Source organism: Nipponia nippon, unplaced genomic scaffold (genome assembly GCF_047370975.1).
Source record: "Nipponia nippon isolate SJK-2023a ecotype South Korea unplaced genomic scaffold, ASM4737097v1 scaffold_2, whole genome shotgun sequence".
NCBI classification, from domain to species: domain Eukaryota; kingdom Metazoa; phylum Chordata; class Aves; order Pelecaniformes; family Threskiornithidae; genus Nipponia; species Nipponia nippon.
The window spans coordinates 40,344,905-40,366,090 of record NW_028262336.1 but is presented as its reverse complement, the minus strand read 5'-3'; the positions used below and the strand labels follow the sequence as shown (position 1 = coordinate 40,366,090).

General features: G+C 38.9%; 1 protein-coding gene across 4 annotated transcripts in view; it reads right to left on the bottom strand.

The window, feature by feature from the left end:
- DMD (dystrophin) overlaps nucleotides 1-21,186 on the bottom strand; it is a 1,304,666-nt gene that overhangs the window by 1,123,964 nt on the left and 159,516 nt on the right. The window contains exon 1 of one of the 4 annotated variants that reach the window (XM_087759564.1): nucleotides 2,511-2,803. The exons of the other annotated variants lie outside the window; for them this stretch is intronic. Within the exon in view, the coding sequence (XP_087615690.1) occupies nucleotides 2,511-2,553 (43 nt within the window). The 5' untranslated portion in view covers nucleotides 2,554-2,803. Of the gene's footprint in view, nucleotides 1-2,510; nucleotides 2,804-21,186 lie in introns of those variants that run through there. 4 annotated transcript variants of the gene reach the window in all.

Below are 21,186 nucleotides of genomic sequence, written 5' to 3'. Positions count from 1 at the left end.
ATTTCATCTTAATTAAAACAAAATGAAATTTATGATATCTCATTTCCCCGCCACTTTATTATTTAGGTGTCATTGTCAAAGACTCTGCAGAAATCTAGGAAGATACAGTTGCTGCCCCAAGGAGTTTCCAGTCTAACTCAGGCAGAAGTAAACGCTGTATAGCTCAGGAGAGAAAGTAAAGCCCTCAGTGATGAATAAATACTTTTATGTTTTCAGAAAGGTCATTCTCAGCAGAAGTGAGAGAAAGCAGGGAACAGAGAATCCACCTTTACTACTGTCACATGGGAGAGAGCAGAAGAGAAAAGGGAAGAGGTGAATGCAGAGGTGGATGGAGGGTTGGAGAGAGAACTTTAAGAAAAGAGAAAGGGTGGATTTAAAAAGCAATGCAGAGGTGTAAGTGGCTACTGTCACCTCTGAGAGCAAAAAGTTTTCATCCAATACAAAGAAAGAAGCAAAGCAAGCACAGGCAACAAGTAAAAGAAGTGACATGTCCTGAACGAAGGCGGGGGATAAATTTGAGAGCATTATTTTGGACACACTTTCTCACAAAGTGCAAATATGGGTTTTTCTTTTTTTATTGAAATACAACTATAAAAACCCTTGATATTATACAAAATTATATTGAGAAAAATACCATGGCCTTTAAAAGAGTGAGGATACAGGTAAGGAAATCAATTCAGCTAAATAATTCCCAAGAAGCACTAAGACAGCTCCCTTTCATTTTAGATATGAACATAGTTACGTGACATAATTTAGCAAGTGATTTAATGGCTCTTGTCATGAATGCTATTCATCTGCTAGATGCAACTCTGGTTTTCTATTCATATTTTTCAAAATCTCTAACGCAGCTATTTTTTTCTTTCTTTTGCCTACTACATCTTCAGAGTGCAATTATAACTTTTGAGCTAAGCAGCAAAGATCGTGGCCCCTTACTTAGCAAGCACCTGCCCGGCTTCCCTTGCAGCACCGTCTCCTCCTCAAGGCTGAGGATGAGCAGTCTGGGCTGAATTGTGCCTTCCATGGAAGGGAAGTATATAGAAAAATGAAGATGACAAATCCTCCTTATTCCTTCCCAAAGAGGACTGGTGGAAAAGGTTGGGCACCACATGGTTTGCTCTAGAGCTCACCATCTTCCTCTTGCCAACCAGGAGTAAAACCCCTTACGAGAAACCCGCAACATTTCTTCTTCCCAATCCCACCCCCAATATTTTCAGCAGAGAAGCAATCTGTCTCCTAATTATTTAATATGTGATGATAATGATCTCATTATTCTACCCCTTCTTGAACTGTCAGACTGTGTCCAATAAGTAAAGGGTCCTATCACTGCAGGACCTCTCCTAGGGGAACAAAACTGTCTGGAAAATTTATAGCTAATTTAAGTCTTATTTACTGCGCAAGAAAACACAACTTGAATTCATCTTGAAAAAAGGGAAAGTAAACTATGGCATAAGACCACACCTGCACCCTGAAATTTTCTGCTTTGAGCTTCTTTCCTGTCAAACGTAACAAAATCTAATGCTATTTTCAGGAAGCTTCATCAGAGGTTAGTGACCATACAGTCCATTATATGTTATGGGGGGAAAATGACAGTGCATATGTATTCCCATGGCTTTTATGATCAGAAAAATAGAGAAAACCAGGAATTGTATCATTATACAGACACAGGACTAAACTGAAAGTGGAAGAGCCAAAATAGATTATAAAACAGGGGGTGGGGACCATAGATTAAGTCTGGACAATGCTGACACTTTTTTTCCCCAGCACAATCTGCTTTGGGGGCCTGGGTGGGGGAGGAAGAAGAAAGATCATCTGGGAGTATGGTAGATGGATTTTTAAACTCTCTGTCATTCTTTCATTCTTGTCTCTCTTCAGTCTCTTGGCATCCTCTGTTTTTATTCTGATTGCACAGAAAGGATAGCTTTAAACTAACAAATAAGCGTAAGTCTGGAAAACATGCCTGTTCTTTTCTGCAAAGCACATGGGAGAGCTCAGCTGCTGCTTACTTTGAGCAAAACTGACACCCCCTCATTTGTTTGTTACCAGACAGTTCAGTGGCCAGAGAAGAGCTCTCTTACTCTACAAGTTAGTATTAGGCAGTGAAACTGTGTATGCCATTAAAGTTCAAAGCAACTGATTAATCCTTTGATGTGTTGCCAAATTATTAGAATAATGACACTTTTTTTTTTTTTTCAAATGTATTGGTCTGTCTTCTCAATTCTTTCTTTTTTAACCCCATGCTTTAATAAGTGGTGAACTTCAGGAAGAAATGGATTCTTTTTATTCAAAAATCTGGGTACTGTTTCTGGAGCACTTTTATATATAATGTACAGAATATTACCCCCCTAACAGAGGCAAAAAAATTCTCTTTATTTTCGCCCCCCTGGTGCTCTCCTTCTTTGGACTTGGAAAGTAAACATTTAAAAATGCATGCTGTTAGTGGGCTGCGTAGCACTAGACTGCTCTGTCAAAGTGAATATTGTGATAAATTATGCCAGTTTGTTCATACTTACAATCATCTTCCACTTCCTCATACCAAAGCATGTGAGCAGACATGAAATCTCTCCACAAAAAAGAGGAAAAAGAAAACAACAGCAAAATATTTCTTGGCAAAGTATATTCCAACTTTGTTGCTCCGGTAGCTTTTGCTGAATTAAGCTTGCCCCTGCATAACGACAGATGTGTCCCCACACAAGCCCCAGCAGCTCTGCGGAGGAGAGCGCACAAAGCACCCCAGTGGGACGCAGCTCCAGGCTGGCTGCCGGCAGGGTCTGCGTCCCGGGCAGGGAGAGGCAGGGATCCTCACTTCCACCCAGCCGGCATGGTAACTAATGCCAGTGCTCTTTGGAGGCCCCTAAATGTTTCAAATTCCAGGACCTGCGCAGAAGCAATGCTCTGTGCTTCCCTCAAAACAAAGTTTATTTCCCATAATAGGACAGCCCATACACTCGACATATAAGGCTCTGCTTCCAGGGTAGCATGTGCAATGGATACAAATTATGTGTTATGGCTTCCCAAAGAACATTTAGTGCTACAGAGCGGGGTGAAGATATTTACTGCTCCTTTTGTGCTGTTCCCCTGAGAGCCCTATGAAACAGATTTGCCCCCTCCCCAACAAATGACCCCCAGCCCATCCCCAAACAGGATCCTCCCTTTTTGGGAGAGGAGCGGTGGCCCTCCTGTCTTTGGCCGTTCTCTCCCAGATGAGACTTTTGGGATTGCAACCTCTCTTCCAAGCAGGAGAAAAAATAAACAAACCCAAAAATAGTGCTGTCACCAAACTAAGTGTATAAATACTAACACAGGTTGTGATAAGTCAGTAGCTGCTTTAAAAAAAAAAAAAAAAAAAAAAAAGCTATTGACTTACAATTGACCTTTCCACTCCCAACAAAACCATGCTGTACTGCTGCTGTACACAGACTAGAGGCACCCTGCAGAAGAAGCAGAGGCAGGACTATAAGCAAGCTGCCTGTCACTGCCTCTTCCTAATGGTGGGAACATCCCTTTACTCCCAAATCCCAAAAACTGATGGTCCCAAACAGGTGGGACCTGGGCTCATGCTCTTCCCCTGCCTTCGGTCCCAGGCCTCCTTAGTTTATACAGGAAGGAAAACAGGCATCTGCACAATACTTGGAAACAGGACTGTGGCATCCTCCACCCAAACTCAGATTTTTATAAGGCTGCTTTCTACAGTATATACTTTGTACAGTATATATGGCCTTTAGAGACAGGCCATAAGGAATCATGTTATTAGTTCATGGCTTCATTTGAAAAGTCATTTGAAAAAACACTCTTATGCTGTTCATTATTTTTTTAAAATCTATCCCTAAAGAACTGAAAAATGTTATTTTTCAGTATTAAAGGTTAAAGTGTCTAGTCATGGTGATTACAAGTTTATAAGTAAATTCCTGGATTATACAGAAAAATAAACACAAAAATGAAGTGCATAATATACCTTACAGCCACTGGCATTTTCTACATCGATAGTCAAATTAATGCCCTGGAGAACCGGGATGTACAGTACATGCCAACAGACTCCTAAGGATTAATTTGCAGCCCACAGGAACTGCAAGTCATGAACTGATGTAGAAAATAATCTGAAGCAGAGCAGAGCACACTGTGACAGCAGCAGCATTTTGATTATTTGAGGGAGAAGGAGACTGAGCAAACTCAAGGAAAGGAACTGCTTACTGTGCAAAAGTTCCATTATAAAAAAATCTAAGGTCACACTTGATAGCACATCCTGTCAATAACTGAGGCCCAGTAATGTACTTATAGACTACAAGTGAAAGTTATCTTGAAGGTAGGTGTCTAATGATAGAACTATGATCCTCCTGGCTCCTATTCATTTCAAGGTGACAAACTTTTTCTTCAAAACTTTCCAGGTGCCTAAACCTCTGTTTCTGAATGTGACCAGAGGGCCTTCATCTTGACAAAGCTCTGCAGTCTGTTTTACACCTAACTCCAGCCATGATCCACAAAATTCATGCGGATTATTCATCTTCTCTGTCAATGTCTTTGAGAGCATCAGAGAATATTCAGATCAGGCTGTGCAAGAAATGCAGTGCTACTAAATACTTTCTTCTAAAACATGGCTCAAAGAAGTGTCTAGTGGTAAAATTTACAATAGCTTACAAATTAAGCAATCCTCCAGATGCAGGAAATCCTGATTTGCTTCCTCTCTTCTTGCTGAGGGAGTTCAAAACTCCTGTGTATCAAGAGAGCCCTTGGTCCATTCACAGGATTGCAGAAACCTTCAGCCTAGAAACATTTGCCCTTTCTTCTATTGATGCTCCTCCAGTCAATGGGAAAAGAGTCAAGATTTGCTGGGCCATAGAGAGAAATAACAAAAGTGACTGCTCAAATCTACTGTGTTTTTTGGTTGGTTTTGGATTTTTTTTGTGGGAGGTGTTGTTTTTTGGGGGGTGTAAAGAAAAGTGAGAGGCTCTTAAAAATTAAATACTATTTTCAGCATCTATGTATGATGTAACTGGTTAATACAGAGAAACACCAACTCTACTGAAAAGAGGTTTTATATGCATCTGTCAGTCCCTACTGGCCAGCATGGTGTACGTTTATATTGTATGCATAACCCGGAACAGGTTCATTATTTTGACATATCAGCTTTGCTTCTTTATAGTTTTTGTTTGTTTGTTTCTTTGGTTGTTTTGGGTTTTTTTTTTCCCCCTGAAGTAGCATTAAAAGCTCTGGCTCTGTTCAATAACAGAGAACAAATCACAGCCTCACTGTAGATCTATGTCAAGTAATTAATGTACTCTCAATACATGCTGGTAGTCAGAGGCCACCTGCCTCACTCTTCCTTCTAGATGCTGCAAGTAGCAGGCTCCAGCCCGCAGCAGCACTGCTCGGTGCTCTGAGACTATAGTGCCTGTGCTACAAGAGGGGAAAGGAACAAGCTTCGAAGTCACAGAAAGGTTGGAAAATGTAGAAAATTTAGAATGATAAAAATGTATATTTTTTAAAATGATTGCTGGCAGCTCTAGTTTAATGTTGCTTTCCTCTTTCACAGTCAGCAATGGGTTAAATGAAAGAAAATGGTCTTCTTCACAGTAATGGTTAGGGTGATTTTCAGCCACCCATTAACACTTTATACAGAGGCTGTTTATATTCCTGCTTGAGAAATCCTTTCAAAGCGCAAGTATTGATAAAGTTGAAAATACCTCCTTTCTAACGGTATGAGCGTGACAGTAATGCAGAGTTGGAGAAAATGCCGAAGAGGCCAGTAGCAATCTGAAAACAAGGCCCAACAATAAACTGCCTGTTCAGAGACTGTTTAGGAGATTGGGTTGAGCATACGTCAGCGTGACCTTAGAAAAGAAATGGATTTCAACATCCAAATTTGGCAGCCAAGTTTATTGTTTCAGCAAGCTAAACTAGAGGGAGGTTAGGACTTGGAAGATAATGGTCAAACCTTTGACTGGACATGGAAACCAAGTTCTCAGGTCTCTAACTCTTCCTCTCTCCTGTACCCATATTAAAGGGCTACACTGAAATTCAGGAGTTCTGTCAGTGAGGGGAAAAAAAAAAAAAAAAACCACCATTGGAAAATTATGGTTTTGACATAGAAAAGAAATATTACAGTAGCCAGAATAATTTATGTGGGAGGAGAGGTCCCCAATTCAACATAAATAAATCAAATGAGAACTTCATGTTAACAACCTCCACAGAGTAACAAATCTTCCATCTCACTGTAATTTACTATGATACAAGCACCAAACAAACCCCCAGCAAAAGAAAGCACACCATATTGCCATTTATATCATCTAACACAGACAGCATCTCCTTTCCTGTTAACAGATAAAACAAGAAAATAACAAATAGATAGCATGCTGCGCAGAACTGATTTACAAACCTCTCATGACTTTTAAAATATCCCAGTGGCACATGTTGCTTGCCAATACAACTCAACATCAGAGTGTTTACAGCATAAACCTAAGACGGATGATATTTTGATTATAATTTCAGAAAACATTTCAACCTTTATTCCACCCTGGTTTTAACTCCCTGCCAACACTGACCTAAAAAAAATAAAGACAATCCAAGCCTGTCGCTCCGTTCAACCATTAGGCTCATAACAAGATGTCTCTGTGCTTTTGCCAGTATTTGCAAATCTATCACATCTATCTGTGTGGGAAGAAGTGCTGAGCTCTAGGGACTATGGGACTGGTGTCAAGGGAGAACTGGGATGGGAATCTTTTAAGCACTAATGCGCAGCGTGGGGTTTTGCCCTGGTGGTATATTGGCTCTGAGTCTTTTTATTATTCACTTCCTGTTATGAACAAAAAAAAAAAATCAAACCACTTGTGTGTCTGCAACAGAGGAAAAACAAATCTTCGACAGCTTTATCACAACAGAAGTAAACAGAAAGCTTCTGATTTTCCTGTGAAACCAGCAAGAAAAAAAAAAAAAAGAAAAAAATCTTTCCAATGTGAGCCACTGAAGAACTTCTTTCTTTTGTTTCTTAGCCTATTTTTACTTCAAAAAGGAACACATTGTAGAGGTTTTTAGTATAGGTGGCAAAGTGTTTTTTTTTTTCTCTGTATGCTTATTTGATCTGCAGACCAGAAAGTAAAAGACAAAAAAAAAAAAAAAACCAACCTCACTTGCTCTAAATTCTGAAGGAATTAGTAGGTTTTGGCTTCCAGAGTGGAAGACATAAATGTAAGTTTATAGTCAGCAAATTAGCAGTTAATATTAAGGCAAAGTCCTCTCATATGCAAGGGGCTGTTAAAAAAACATCCAGTTTCCATTCAATGTATTTCTATATCATGAAACACTTCTGTTTGAAAACATGCTTTAGCATATGAACCAGCATATTAGTTCATTACTGTGTTTGCGCTCTCCCCAAACAACCTATCTCCTTCATTCCATAGTCGCTGTGGAACAGGGGTTACTCTGTTTTGGAGAGCATCTAGCACAAAGAAGGGCTGGGCTCACTTCTTACTAGGTTCAGCATAACAAGTAACACTGGGAAAACAAGCAGTAATGACTATCTGTTTTGGAAAGCTTCAGCTAAAGAACAATCAGTCCTTTTTACCTAGGGGAACTCTCTTTGGGGTGAGGTCCCAAGCAGATTTAGCAGGGCAGTATTTGCTGCCTCCATTTCCCATATGCGTAATGTTTGTACTTTGCAGATCTTTATTCTCAAACCCTGTCAATTCTCCGACTTTCAGAAACTTTCACCTCAGCAGAAATGAAATCAATCTTAACTGGAGTCAGTTGGACCAGACTACTCAGAAGATATACTGAGCCATCAAAAGGAAAGTGTAAGAAAGGATAGCAAATTACATAAAAACTAATATTAAAAGTACAAAGAAGAGAAGAGGAAGAAGATTTTAATTACTGATATATACATGGTAGGAGTCCAAGTAATAAAGCGGAATTGGAATTACTCATTTATGCCTATAAAATATCTGGTCTTAATCTCTCCAGAGAGGCTCAGATGACCAGAAGGGAGAACATCTTATTAACTAATATTCCTTTCTCTAGATTTAGGAGTGTAACTCAGTCCAATCACCATAAGCATCCCACTTAATCTACAGAGAGGGTTGTCCACCGGAGAGTGTCTGAATATCTAAAATAGGCTCCTGCCCCAAACTGCCCTTGGGGGGCAGGGGTGGGGAGGAAGGGAGGGGTGCCTGGTTCTGGCTTTCTCTTTTGTTGGCCCACCCTTGGTTGTGTGTCCAGACCACAAAAGACCAAGATCAGACTGTCCCCTCTTCTCCCTGTCTTCTCAACGTCCACAGGAAGAAAATCTGGGCACACAGACCAGAAGGGAGACACAGCACATCACATGAGGTCCCCCAGTTCAACAGAAAGCCCTTTGGTGCAGTTATGTTCTCAGAGTGGGTCCAAAACACATGTGAAATATACCCAATTCTGAAAGCCATTGCAACTCACACAAGGGAAGTCTGTATTCAACGTCATCAACATGACAGAGGAACTGATCACAGACTCCACAATGAGCAGTTGCTTAAATGCAACTACTAACAACTTGATTACTTGCATCACAAGTAAATAGTGAATTACTAACCAATTTATATGGACACACGCACATTCGCATGCATGTATGTCACTGAGAGACTGAGTGCACACACAAGCAAGTGCCAGTGATGGTAACGTATGTGTGTGCATATCTATACATCTTTTAAGAGGACTCAATTTCACGAAGTTGAAAACAACTATAAACCCTCATCAGTAAGGAGAAAGAAGTTAAACAGAGAAATGTGAATGATAATTGGAAGATGTTTGCAAAACACTGTTTAGGTGCCTACATGTCATTACTAAGAAAAGAAGTTCCTCTGGCTAAAAACAAACAACTGCAAACAAAAACAAATTTAGTCTAGAAGAGAAGAAAGTATTTAAAAAGGAAAAGCAAATACAATACATAAGGAGCAGAGGAAAAAATGCCGAGCTGATTGCAAAGAATATCAATAAGGAGCTAAGAGGTAATTGTGAATCAGAGTCAACAATCCATACGTACGAGACAGAGCATTCACCTAGGTCTGCAGGCAAGCTGCATCAGCTCTGCCAAAGACAACTCAAGGTCATTGTGCATAGCAAATGTGTTAGCTGCTAACATAAACGCAGATTTCTTTAGAGAAACACAACTCAAGCGCCAGCCGCCTATGCAGTATCCCAGTCACCCCATCATGTACTCCCTTAGCTTTACTCTCCTCTAGTCAATGTTTCAGCTGTGTGCAGTTTTGACACCAGACATTATGAAAGCCACAGGCAAATTGGAGAGCACTTAGCATCACAAATATCCAAACAGCTGAATTTCTTTGTCAAGAAAGACTGAGGGAACGTCATATGTTTAGTCTGGAAAAGAAAGGCAAAGGAGTACATAGTTGTTGCCTTTCAGCGTCTGAAGATGACAATACTCTATTATTTTTCACATATGCTAAGAAGAGGGACATAATTTGGGTGAAGTCAACTTAGATTTGGTATTAGGAGAAAATTGTGAGAGTACCAGGTTACTTATATATGTGAAAACATATACACACGGATGTCATCAAACCCTTATAAGTGAAAGCCTATAAGGAAAAGTTTAACAAATTCTTTCAAGGGTAACAAAGTGTATTTGATCTATCTCAGCCCTTGCAGTAGAAGAAATCTAATTCCTCTTACCTCCATATTTCTGTAGCTCTCTGAAAAAAGAATTACAGACTAGTTAATATGACCTGTCACATACAGTTCAAGTTTGTCTTCATCTCATAAACAAAATTAATTGCGCTGTGAAAGGAGGGCAGCCCAATGGATACAGGAGAACACAGACAATCTGGAGACTTAAACTCTATTAGCAGTTCTGCCAGTCACTCATCGTTCAATTTCTGTTTGTTTCTTTCCTATGTAGAAAATGAACACTTACAAGCTAAACAAGTGCTAAACACTAGCATGATTAATTATTGTTTAAGATATGTGACAAACTACTTAAACTATAGGACTATTAAGGGTCTGTGTTTTAATTACATTGATTTCACCTTAAGTCCCCATGGATGACAATTGCTCAAAGCCTTAGTTACAGTGGCAAAAGGCTGTCACATTAAATCTGTGAAGACTGGGTTATTATGACAGCAAATTATGATGACAAAATTCTGTTAGTTCAAGTCTAATGAGACATTACTGCACACACTAGGATGAATGTTAAATTATTTCTGTGCGGGTCTATATGCAGGTTAGTACATCAAGATGATGGCAAAATGAGGTTAATGCAAGTCTGCAGAGCTGACATTACAAATGTCAAGATGATTGCAAAATGCTGCTGCTGCAAGTGAACTATGATTAAAAAATAGGACACTAAACAAGAACATGTTAAGGGAATGTAAAAATAAACCCACAGAAAATAAAACTAAAGAAAAATTTACTTAAAGCAAAAGACATACTGGATACCACTAGTGCTGCAAACCAATTCCTTGCCAAACTGGCCAATGCCGATGAGGAGGGCGCAAAGCCAGAATGAGACTGCCTTAACAAGTAACTGCCCATAAATTCTTACTAATAGTATCACTAGGATTTTTTTCCACTAAAAAGAGGCGATTGACTCTGTAGAAATATACATAATTTTTGAAAAAGGGCTCAATATTATTGTCCTATGACAGAATCTGGTTCGATCGGGAAATTCCTTCCTAAATTCAATCATATTGATGTTTTTCTCTCTTGTATTCTGGCACAGTTAGAAGCACACGTCTAAAAACCATATTATCCATTAGGCCCAAAAGAAATTAGTCCAATCCCAGGTAAATTCAAATACATAGGATCCACAGCATTATAAGATTAAGGAGATTACACATTTAATATGCAGAGCGCTCATAATATTTTAATGTGATTAGATCAGTAACACTGAAGATCTACTAGTATATTTCCTTAGTGCAATGTTTAATTAGTAATTCTAACATATTGGGGGGGGGGGGGGGAACTAATTCAAAACCTGAAAAAAACTCTTCTTTTTTTCTGCTTTTAAAGTCCTTCTTCCTTCCTATGATCTAGCTACTGCTAAATACAAGAGGTGCACTTCATTTCCAGTTTGGCAACAGCAGGTACTCTGTGTCCTTTCAAAAGACTGAAATATCTATCTGTCTGCCTGCCTGTCTATCTGTAATGTTTTCCACAAAGTAGGGGAGGCACTCTGTCTTCTTATTACCCGAAATATGTGATACTCAATTCCTGATGAATTACACTGGTGAAGTGCTTTGGTTAAATAACAGGCTTTGTCAAGTAGTTCAGGTAGTGCCTGACCTTTAAGTGGAAAGCATGCATAATATTCTCCCACCTAGTAGAGAAGGAAATGAAAAATTTACTTTTCTTGCAAATTAATCAGTTTTTATTGGGCAAGTTACCCATCCTATTCAGCAAAACAACAGAATGGCAAACTCTCACTAAAAAAAAATAAAAATAAATCTTAAAAAGGAAACTTATTTCAGAGATAAGTACAGAGTGGCTTGTACATTTTTCAGGATTTTCAAAGTAGCTCCATGGCTAATAAATTAGTAGTCAAGTACAGGAAAGGAGATCAAAATGATGGGTTCAGGACTCCAAGTCACCTACAGACTGAAATTTGTAAGAGTCATTATCACTGCATAAATTACATCAATATTCATGTAGTTTTTCTGGAGACACACGTACAAACCACTTGAAGGCATACACTTTTTAGAAGACTCGGAAATCAGTACAGCTCAGTGAACATTAATGAGTACAGCAGTGAACCTGTGCCAACTGAAGTTACCTGTGAATCTGAACTGAACATAGGAAAGAAAACACAGACTGAAAGTTATAAGGGAAGAACCACACAGTGCACCTGCATGCTGCCTGGTGATTTTAATCTTACTAAATATATTCCAGTGAAGATATACACTCTGATGACAATGAGATAAGATGTGTAAAATTCACTGAATTCAGTAATGTTCTGTAAGACAGAAAAAGAACAGACAATGAGAAAATTTACTAAACAATTTTTTTAATCATTAATGATAAGCAAAAGCAATCAAATGGCACCTAATTATTATAATGACATGGAGGAAGTCCAACTAAGGAGTTTCAAAACCTGAAAAAGTCTATTCTTTAGGGAATTATTTCAAATCTTAATTGTTTTAAATCATTCAATTTCATCAGTGCAACTTAAATTACAGGTTGGCTAGGGTTTTTTTTGAGCATGTTAGTTGCTTATGCAATATGTATACAAATGTTTATGTGATATATCTGAGGGTTGACAAAAGTCCAAAGGGATTGTGTGCTGTGTGTAAACAACTGCTTCCTCTAAAAACATTTCATGTAACTTTAAAAATATAATTTAGATCAGAACTGGGGCAGCTTTATTATTAATATGGAAAGCAGAAATTTTTGGCAGTCTTTTCTGTTATAGATCCTCTTACATACAAGCCCGAGTGCCTACTTTCATATGAGCAAAATGCATGTCAAACTATTTTTATGCAGTAAATCATGGATTATGCATGTTACATAAGTAAAACTAGTTTGTATATTAACATTGGAGAAAGCAGGCTAAATTTACAATTCTCTAAAATTAATCAATCCATGGAAGACAGACCAACATGTCCCATATGGAGGACAACAGCAGCACAGGGATTTGGAGACCAAAATATTGGTTACAACCTTTGTAGACCTTTTTTGAGAGCTGCAGATGCCTGAACTTAATTTATCTAATACTATTTTAGGTGCTTCATGGTAATTTACCTGGCCTATACTTGCTTTTCCTGAAAGGCACAGGTCTTCCATAGACCCTGGGTGAGAACCACCAGACCAAGCCAGTAGTTCCAGCCACTGTCAAACATTTAAAATGGCCTGTGTTTAAACACCTGTTTTATTCCCTACCAGTGCAGCACAAGTAATGACTTTTTAAAAACAAAACAAACAACAGAAAAAATATTTCACATCAAAGTACTCTGTTGCTCTGCAGTGACTTTTTTCCCCAGTTTGATAAATATACCCATACTGATCTTCTCATAAGGATATCCTTGACCAGAATATAGATGTATCAAAGTCTACCAAGGCTACCAATACAACTGAAAGAAATATTTTTTTTAATCCAAAACATACAAACAGACTTGAAATGGTTTTATGATGATACATATTTCAAGTACAAAATATATCAAAAAACACAATAAGTACGTCAGCACCTATGTAAAACTGTTTCAACATCAGTTGGATGAAAGGTGCCAAATGCAATGCCCATTTTTTAAAAAACTCTTCTGGAACTAAAAACCAGTATGTCTGATTGTGCTATTAGTCTAATTTTCAGAAATTATAATAAGAATAGAATAAACAGAAACAGATATGAAGTAGTGAGGAAATGAATTTTACAGAAGGAAACCACACTTCATGTATCTTGTAGGGTTCTTTGAAGGAGTCAGTGAGCACAAAGTCAAGAGAAACCTAATTTACGCAATTTAAAACATTTTCAATACTGTTCCTCATCAAAGACCTTAAAGAAACAAAGATGTCATGGGATAAGACATCCACTTTCTCTCACAAACAAACAAGTCATTAAAAGACAGAAGGGAAAAAATATGACAAAAGCATTCAGCTTTCTCAAATGTGTATGTCACCAGCCAAGTTTCAGAGATCAGTACCAGGGCTGGTCAACATACAAAGTACATTTATATTATTACATGGATCTAAAAAATGGAGGCAAATTTCAATTTTCCTAATAGTCCTAAGGTATTCAGGGAAATAAAAATGAAACTTGGCTGCAGGGAGATGCAGAAGAGTCTCAGAGTGTCAACTAGGCGATAAAAAAGACAGATGAAATTCAATATCAAGAATATGTGGAGAAAAAGAAATCTCAACTTTACATACTCAGCATGGGCTCTGAACTAGTTATTGCCACTCAGGAAAGAGATCTTAGAGTTATAAAAGGTCTATGAAAATATCAACTCCATCTTAGAAGCTGTCAAAAAGCAAATCAAATGCTGGCCATTACTATGACAGAAATAGAGAGCACCATACAAAATATCATTATAATATTATTTAAAGTCTTCAGGTGTTCATACTTTGAATACTGTGGGCTGTTCTACTTCCCCTATCACTAAAAAGATAAAGCAGGAAAAGTAAGGACAGCAGAAATCATTGAAAGCTAGGGAGAAATAGCTTCCATATAAAGAATGACTCAAGAAGAGTGTTCAAGGTAAGGTGATGGGAATGTGAATGAGCATGCAAGTTAGGTCCTGTGAACCTGACAAGGAGGAAAAGATTGCCCAGGGGATGCACACAACCAAGCAAGGAGCACAGCATTATGTATTGAGGGACTAATCATCTAAACCATGTCAGAGGGGGGCTGAGGCCCAAACAGGCAGGTACAAGTCCAGGAAGAGGTCCTGGCATCATCACTGGCAGTTCTCCAAAATCATTGGCTCAATGTGCAGAGTGAACAAAAAGAGACGACCCAATGCTGGGCATCCCCACATGCTGGGAGCAAATCAGAGGGGTTCGCTTTGCTGCTACAGAAGCCTGTGGTGCATCCCTTCCTGAAGGGCTGCGTGCGGTTCTGGTCTCCAGGAGGGTGCAGCAGAGTTAGAGAAGAGCAACTGGAAACAATCACGGGGCTGGAGGGGCTGCCTTATAAGCAGAGAATCAAAGAGCTGAGATGCTTCAGTTTGTAGGGGAGAAGGCTCAGGAGGGATATAGAACTGATGCTTGAAAAGCATGAAGGGGGTGAACAAGCTGCATAAGGAAGTTATTTACCAAATCTTGCAACACAACAAGTAGGGGTATATAATGCCCAATTGGTTTAAAAGACAATAAGAAAGTATTTCTTCAGCCAGTGGGCTACAAGCTTCTGGATCCTACTGCCCAAGGAGGTCATGCAAGCAGATTTTTATCAGCTGCTTTAAAATAGGGTTAGATAAATTCATGGACAGCACATCTATAAACAGATACCAAAAGGAATAGGGCCAGAACATAACCTCTAGCATTTTTAATACAGTAATTGTAGATGCTGAGGGAAGATGAGAAAATGGACCTCAGAAAGTGGCCAGGCTCATGTGCTCTCCCTGCCTAACATCTCCTGTTGCCATTTGCTAGAGAAATAATCCTGGGCTGGATGCACCATTGGTCTGACCCAGCAGGACATTTTGTATGAACTTAAGTTACCTGGAAAAGGAAAGACTGCAGCTGAACATAACTGAGGTGTACTAAATCATGAGTCTTTAAGAGAAGATGAACAGAGAACAATTTTTCAGTGTCTCTCTTAGTACAAGAGCTGGATACAAAAGAGACGAAAAATGAAAGAAAATCAGCAGGTGGCTGGTTCAAAACAAGCAAAAAAGAAGTACTTCTTCACACAACACATAGCTAAATTATAGGAGACTGCTACTGGATGTTGCAGATGCCAAAAGTTCGTGTCACCCGGCTGCTGGTGAGCCACCCTGGGAGCAGAGCCTTCGCCCCAGCCTGCTCCCCGGCACCAGCAGAAACTTGGCAAGGGCAGCAGGTCTCCTCAGACACTCCTCTCAGACACTCGATCATTTCTTAAAGGAAAAAGGGATTGGATACATCACCTACCGGGTGCCACACTTCAAGCACTGAGCAAGACTCCGCAGACATCATACCAGCTCTTTTCACCCCCACAGATGCAGTCATTTCTTTATTTCCTTTGCCCCAGCACCTCTCAGGCAAAATGCTGCTGGTAAGCTTTGACGGGAACAGTGCAACACAGGTCAAATCACTGGTATTTTTCTCATCTTTTGTAGTAACATCCACCTCTGAATTTAACAGTGCTGTGTGTTTTAGTACAGCAACGTTTGCATGACAAAAAATTAAGGAGCTTTCCACCTTGTTACCATATATCTTCCTTTCAAGGGTTTATAATTTAGCTGGGAAAATGCTCACAGCTGACGATCAGCATTCAAAGTCTCAGTGTGGAGGCTGTGTTTCATTTCAGTTGTGAGAGGGAAAACAGTATGTCATTTTTATAACTATCAATAGAAGGTTTCTGTAGGGCTTTTACTTTCTGGATTTTTTTCCTGGTATGAGAGATTTTCCTGTTTCAAGTTAAGCAACTGGATGTATTAATAAGGACAACCACTGATGACAGCACAAGCAAGAAAAGATAACCGTCTATTAAAAAAAAGATGTTACAAAATTAGTTTACCTTTTCCACAGTTTTACAAGAAACACAAAGATACAATTCTGTAAAGCATAACAAAATAGTCATCACTACATGATGCAGTGCTGACAAAACTGTAATTGATTTTGCATATTGGGTTCATACCTTTACATTCAGGAGAAAAGACAGATACTAACACTAGGGAGATATGTAAGACAGAGGAGTCCTTAATTTATCATCTCCAAGATCTTGCAAGGAATCAAAAAACTGTTCTTCAGAGAATTCATGGATTAAGAGAGGATACCAGCCTTTGCTTCCCAGGTCTCAAGTTGTACTGGTTGTTTGCACTGATATTACTTCAGAAATATTTACTAATTATGTAGTTATTATATCAAAATATTTTATTTATTAACATAACATTTTAATTTCTTCTCCTTTCTTCCTACTTGCGAACATACAGAGAAATGGAGTTGTCTGAAGTCCCAAAGCATGCATCACATGTACACATCTCTGTGGAATTCAATTAATGGCATGGGAGAATAAGAGGTTAATTGCATTTCCAACATCCATCACCAGAGGAACAGAAATAAAAAGATATTTTATTTTCTTTAAAACTGTGTTCCTTTCCCTTCTTTCAAGAGCTTCATTAGAAGAAGAGAGAATGGGAGAAAGCAGAAGAAAATAACCACCTATTAGAAATAACCATCCCTACAGATTGATTAAAAAACTCACACTGAACAGTAAAACCGATATATGTATGTGGGTGCATATATACATTCACAAATATATACACATGTGCAAACATACACAACTATAGTATCATTTTAGAGTAAATATATAGACATGGAATGTGGGAGGAAATGGTAAGAATTCAAGACTCATTGCAATATGAAGTTTGACAGAAATAGGGTAATTGCTATACCTAGTGCTGGAATGGGATTCTAGGTACCTTAATTTAAATGTTTCTAGAAATAAGGGAAAGCTTAAGTCCACTGAAGTCTTCTACGTAGCTACAGTTCACAATAATACTCCAGTGCTTATTCTACTAAGGGATAAGCACGTCTCCTTCCTTATTGTCAAACTGCATAAGCCAGCTTGGAGCTTCTTAATGCACAGCCATCAGCCCAGTCACAATTCAGTGATGGATAACGCAAGTCGTGAACCATTGTATGTGCTCCTTGTGGTGACAGTTCTTAATTTCTTTTCTAGGGCAACTGCTAATCTATCAATCTTTGAATCATCTGCGTCTAATCCTTGCTCAGGAAATATCTCTTGACATAATCAACTTTATCAATTATTGCACAATAGCTAATCTCTTGCTACAGAAGAAAACATTGAGAAGGCATGATGGAATTACTACAGGCCTGTCCCCTACATCATTCCTAGATTATCAGGCCTCAGAGCTCAATATAGTTCAGAAAATTTCACTGATGGACCCCTCCAGGGCATCACTACCAGATTACTACCCATAATTTGATGACAGGGTATGTCATAAACAAACACAATTGCTTGAAAGATATTAATTGCAATGTATGCTCTTGTGCTAAGCTCTTGCCGGCAGCTCTCTCAAAATTAAATCCCTTTAATGCTGTTTTCATATGCCTGGATATCATTAGAATATTCTCATGGCAGCCTGAGACAACGGCTGTGTACTCATCTTCCAGGTGAATCCCATGGTCCGTTCCAGTTATCTTGGTGGTTGTCTACACGGGGGACTTTGTGCAAAGTAAGGCTGAATTTGAATTTACTGCTCAGTAATTACTTCAGACACACTCTTCGTGTAGACACCCTAGTGTGAGGAAGCTCTTCTGCCTTAACCCAGAAAATGGTGTTATCTTACACAGAGGCGCTTTTGGGGCTCAATAAAAAGTGTCAGATGAGGGTTAAGCTATTAGTGCACTGTAAAAACCACATTAGTGTTTTGTGTGCCTTTCTTCACTTGTGGATATGCCCTTATAGATTATCTCTCTTTCTATGTCCTTAAACTGCTTTCTCCTTCAGCCTCACCTCCACTATTTAAAAATAAATAGCCTGCCATTGGAAGGTAAAGATTTATAGGCTCCACCAAAAATATCCTAAGTTTCAAGTTCAAGAGAGGCCGAGGTTGTCATGCATTAAAAGCCTGGTTTCGTTTGCCTGATCCATTCTGCAGAAAGTCTATCCTAACAATTTCTTTTCATAACAAACTTCTTAGAAAACAGCTGTAAACCTTCAGTATCTTAAAGGCATCTTTTAAAAATAATTCCCTCAGAAAATAAAGCATTGCCAAAAATACATCCTCTTATGTACAAATAGCAGTCAGTTCATTCAAATGCTATATAAAAACTTCCATGAAAGAGATGCATCCTTGAGACAAACAGGACAAGAAATTCAAGAACTCTGAAAAAAATATTTTTGGCCAATTTTTAACAGAGGTGCTTCTATTTCAGCAGGGTTTTTTTTATTAACTGAGAGTTTAAACATTCCTCCAAGCTCCAGAGAGAATAAAAAAATTGGAAATTTATTACATATCATAGAAATAACATAAGTCTAAAATAAATTTAAAAAATTAAAAAGTATTCTGGATGACAGTATGAACACATATAACATGTCAAAGCCCATCAAGCCTTCTATCAAATGTAAACTCTCTCTTTGATTGGATGTGGAAATAGTGAAAAAAGGGAGACCCCCCTGCTATGCTCAACTATGCTGTCAGAAGCACTCTTCTTAGAGCAGGGCGATTTAATCACGCAGGGACAGACTGCAGCAAAGGTGGAGGCCTGCATGCCCAGCTGCCCACCAGCCTCATTACACAGGCAGCTCCTGGCTTACTCTTACGATTTGTTTCTTTTTTATAAAGACTCCTAGAAGACTTTGGAGGCTTTGTGAAGGCAGGATGGGGACTGAATGCTGCACGGTCGGTGTTGGAGGCTGGATCTCAGGAGGAGCATCCCCCTGGGGGGCTGGCTCCCCAGGGCCTGAGCCTATTGTTATAGGCACTTCTGTAACTGGTGGACAGTAAACCCAAGGCATTACTGTGTGTAAAATGAACCATCTTTGGCCTGAGAGCATGGATGCAGGGTGACCCCCATGGGCCCTGGGCTATAAACCCCTCTACAGTGGTTCCCACTCATCATCAGAGATGTGCAGCCTAGGCACAACCAGTTTTAAGGGATATAGAAAGCCACTATTCAGCATATTTAAAAAAACATGCCACATAGAGCAAATTCAGGTATGACACAGGATTACAGAGCAAGGTGTAGAGTGTGACAGCACGCGTGCCAAACTGACCTCATGCGCATCCCGGAGTGAGGAAGAAGAAACCATTAACATCAACATCACACTCCTCACAGCAAAGGACTCAAGGTGGGGGGGAATATGACTCCCTGAAGGTCCCCTCTCCAGGCTGAAACCTTCCACCTGGAGACCCAGAGCGGGAGTGAAAAGGTGAGCTAACACCAGAGAAAAGGGTGGATACTTGAAAGGTGCCGTATACATATTAAATGTATATAATATGATCACTGTCAATAGCATTGTAACTGGACTAACAATTCTTTGATTAGACTGCCGAGATTCTAATTAGACTAACAAAACATCCTAGGATTGCACAGCAGCTCCGTTCCTTCCACCCACAGCACGATTTTGAGCATATCAAACTGGTGAACATTCAATCCGCACCTTAGATGCAACAAAGTTGTAACAGACTTATGACAGCCTAAAATGGTCAGAAGCTCTATGAATAAACCTGAAACAAGGTCATTTAAGAATAATGCATCATAAAAACCCCAACAAACCAAAACAAAACCCCACAAAAAAACTGGACTCTAAAAGTCAAGCTGATTTGAGGCAATATTTTGTCACAAAGACTGGGTTGGCTCATCTTAGGAATGGGAACTTGAATTTTATTGTGTGGCTAGGCACACAGATGACATTGTGCTAATAAATCTATGTTATCACTAGTAACGCTTAACTTAATGATTTAACTAGAGGGAAAGACAAGAGGGCATTAATACCTACTGGGCTCCCTGCCCACGAACAGAAGAGGCTTATCAGAGATGCAACAAAACTTAAGCCCATAACTTCTGGTCAAGAATATGCAAGATCATCCTTAAAACAAAAGTAAGCAAATACAAAGCAACAGTAAAAGAAACAAGAAATAAGATTCTCTGAAAAAATAATGTAATTACACAAAAATGAAGATAGACCTCATTTTCATTATCTAAACAAATGTAAACTGGGAAATAAAAAAAGTGAAATTTTTTTTCCAAACCACTGAGAGCCATGCATTGTAAAAGTCCTCTCTCTTCTTCCAATCACATAATTGGAAGGTTATTTGAGTTTGTTATAAAGTACCTGCTGTGAATTACAGTAATCAGGCAGAGATTTATTCAGAGGAGGAAGCACACTGGAGCCTGCACTATCAGATGATGAACCTCCGTCACATGTTGTAGCTCAGGCAGCCCAGTCAGGTCAGAGCTGCACTTTGCCATGTAATGAAACAACTTAGAACTACTTATTCAAAGCCTTGAACTTAATTAGCAGGAGAGCAAAGCAACTAACTTGCAGTGAATAAGTTGACAACTTTGCTTCTTTCTATTCATGAGCCTTCTATGATTAGCACAAATTATTCTTATAATTATTCACATTTAATTCACTGTATTATTAAAAATAATATTTAGTCTACAGCTCATTCACCAGGAGCATGAGTGTTATAAATGGGTTTATTAATTTTGAATATATGAGTAGATCACATGGTTCAAGGTGTAAAGCTCAGAATCACAGTGTCCGGGCAATTATCTGCAGCACTGAGTTTTACATTAACTTCCCTGCTTTATACTCTGAACACTGAATAAATGTTGAATAAATTGATTGTCGTTAGTCCACTTATTCACTAGGCACTTTTGGAAAAGAAACATAACTGAGGCAAAAGTAACACATGCAAGAGTTTGTAAGGGGTAGGGAAATATAGGCAAAAAGTTATAAAAACACTAGGATTTTTCAAAAGTTCAAATACCAAGACTTTGGACTAAGCTGTGCTTTGGAAAGTTAGAAAGCTCCTATTTAGTAACATACCTGCCATTAGGAACAGATCTCACAAGAGGATGCTTCACCTCAAAAGTGTACTTGTA